General features: G+C 45.0%; 1 protein-coding gene across 1 annotated transcript; it reads right to left on the reverse strand.

Annotated features, from left to right (window-relative positions):
- Nucleotides 1–920: 920 nt before the first annotated feature.
- LOC129685929 (kynurenine/alpha-aminoadipate aminotransferase, mitochondrial-like) lies at nucleotides 921–2,569 on the reverse strand (the record flags this gene model as incomplete). Its single annotated transcript, XM_055619457.1, has 2 exons — nucleotides 2,108–2,569; nucleotides 921–1,089 (listed from the first exon to the last, which is right to left on the reverse strand). Coding segments are annotated over exons 1-2 (281 nt in total), but the record flags the coding sequence as incomplete, so codon positions are not given.
- Between the last annotated feature and the right edge of the window lie 179 nt (nucleotides 2,570–2,748).

The raw sequence follows: 2,748 nt of genomic DNA on the forward strand, positions 1-2,748 counted from the left end.
GGGAACAGTGCAGAGACCCACAGCCAGATCATGTGGGGAGAGAGTGTAAATTGGAGCTCTCTATCTAATCCCTTCCCTCAGAGCTCAGGGAATCTTGAGGCAGGGGAAAGTCAAAGGATTATAAGAGTCAGAGGGGATGGAGGTCACCAGGGGAACATAAGCTTCTGTGTCAACTAAGTAAGGTGTATTCAGCTCACAGAGACTGAAGCAGCAAGCTCAGGGCCTACATGGGTGCTCGGCAGGTCTTCAATGCATATATTATAGCTTTTTTTTTTTATGGGACCCCTGACTGTGAGGCCAAGGGAGCCTCTGACTCTTCCACCTGCTCTTGAGACTCTTTTCCTCCTATTGCTTTGCCTTGTCCACCTTCAAAATGACAGTTTTTTTGCTTCATCTTATATTTTATTTTGTCATGTTTGGTTGTTATCTCTCATTTTTAATGAGATCCAGAAAAGGAGTGGATCTGGAGTGAGTGGAGGGGAGGAGGGAAAATTGGGAGGAGTGGAGGGAGGTGAAATTATAAACAGGATATATTTATGAGAAAAAAAATCTACTTTCTATAAAGAAATAAAATCTACATTTAATTATTTAAAAAAGAGGAAACATCATTATTATTCAAGTACTGTTTTATCTATTTTCTCTCTTCCCACTACAATGTTTCACCTAACATTATTTTCAGTATCATTCTCTGCTCAGATGGTACATTCTTCTAGATTTTTCTCTGCTTCTCTCCGTCATTTAAGGTTGAAAGGTAGTCAATGTGTGAAGCATTCAGTACTGATTTTGCTTTTAGTATTTGAGTTTTTTTTTCCTCTAAATTTCCCTGTTATTGTACACCTCATCAACAAAATAATTAGGTCACTTTATCAACGGCACATGAAAATGAACCGGTATAATTTTATCATCTATTGATAACTTACCCATAGCTTGGAGAGTACTGGAGGGCTCTTTTCATCATCTCTTCTTCAAACTGGAAGGTCTTTCCGTTTTCCATGGTGAAAGCAGCCGCCTTAAAGGGGAACATGTTTGGGTTTGGAGATCCAGGAGCCAGGGAGATGATGGTTTTCGGTGCATTGCTCATTATCTCAACTATGATGAATACGGAAAAGAAGAAAAAGATGCATTCACTGTGCTGTGATCTGAATGTGAGTGTCTCTGACCAATTCCTATATTAGAATCTAGTACTTTAATAGATACGATCTATTAAAGAAAGGATTATATCATGATAACTCTGCACTCAGAAATGGAATTGGGTCATCTCCCCCTGAGGGGGGAGCCGCCTTACCAGGCCACGGGAGAGGACAATGCAGCCAATTTTGATGAGAACTGATAGACTAAGATCAGAAAGGAGAGGAGAACCTCCCCTATCAGTGGACTTGGAGAGGGGCATGCATGCAGAAAGGGGAGGGAGGGTGGGATCGGGAGGGGAAGAGGGAGGGGCTTATGGGGGGATACAAAATGAATGAAGTGTAATTAATAAAAAATTAAAAAAAAAGAAATGGAATTGGCGTTCTTAAGAAAGAGGCTGAGCTGCAGTGAGAAGCATCATCTATTTAGAATTGCCTTTCCTGGGCACCTGATACTGGACTTGGCAGTCTCCAGGAAGGAGAGAAGAACATTCTTGCTATTTATTAAGTACTCACTGCTATTAGTCTGACATAGTGTTCTACTGTGCTAGTCTAAAAGAAATACAAAAGAACTTTTTTTCTAGGCTTCCTCACTTGTGGAGGTATGGAAGAATGGGGGTGGTAGAGAGAGACAGAGACAGAGAGACACAGAGAAAGATCGATTCTGGAATCATGCCAGGGGTCACCACAGCAGAAGACCTTTATTCCCATAGCCCAATAGCTTCCTATGTGCTTCTGAGCTCCACCTCTGGCTCCCACTTCCCACTCCACACACACTCACTGCTTTGCGTTTCCTCCAGCGCAAGTTCTTAGTGAACAAAAGTTATCTAATTCCTCCTAGGCTAATGCTTGCAGATTGCGGCCACACTTGAATGAAAGAGCTTAACCTAGGGGTGAGCCTTAACAGGACAGCCTGCAGAGTTTCCACAAAGAAAACTCCGCTCTTGCAGAGCAGGAGAGGCTCTGGTTTGTTTATTCACCTGTTGATCTGATGGCGGAAGGCTTTCTGGCCGCGCTGGTTGCAGTGAGGAACCTCGAATAATTCATGTCTCTGCTGGTCCCGAGGCGCACGACTAGGAAAGACAGTCGCATAGAACGGACTCCCAGCTCACTGGGGCTGCACCCTTAGCTGCCGGTGCATAAAGCTGCAGCCTGCCCGAAGGCCGACTCCCTCCGTGTCCGAGGTCTAAATAGGCCTGGGTCAGGAGGCAAGCAGGGACAAAGTCCGTCCTCAGAGACGGTAAGAGGCTCCGTGGCTGAGCCGGGTGGACTGCAGTAGGCTATGCCCTCTCTCGCCCCGCGCTCAGGCCTAAGGCAGCTGACAGCTGGCATCTTAAGTCACCAGTCTCTGAAGGCTGTGGTGAGGGGGAAAAGGCGAGACCCAGCTGTGATGCACAATCGCAACCGGGATCAGTGCACAAATCCACATAAAGGTAGCGTGAACTCTTGACCTTGAAGCTCTGATTAATTTTTTAATTTTTACTTTTTTATTATTAGTTACATTTTATTAACTCTGTATCTCAGCTGCATCCTGCTCCCTCATTCCCTCCCAATCCCACCCTCCCTCCCTCATCTCCTCCTCCCCTTTCATCTGACCCTGTTTTACCAGGCATCTTCAGGA

Source organism: Psammomys obesus, unplaced genomic scaffold (genome assembly GCF_907164565.1).
Source record: "Psammomys obesus unplaced genomic scaffold, mPsaObe1.curated_primary_1811, whole genome shotgun sequence".
Classification (NCBI taxonomy): Eukaryota; Metazoa; Chordata; class Mammalia; order Rodentia; family Muridae; genus Psammomys; species Psammomys obesus.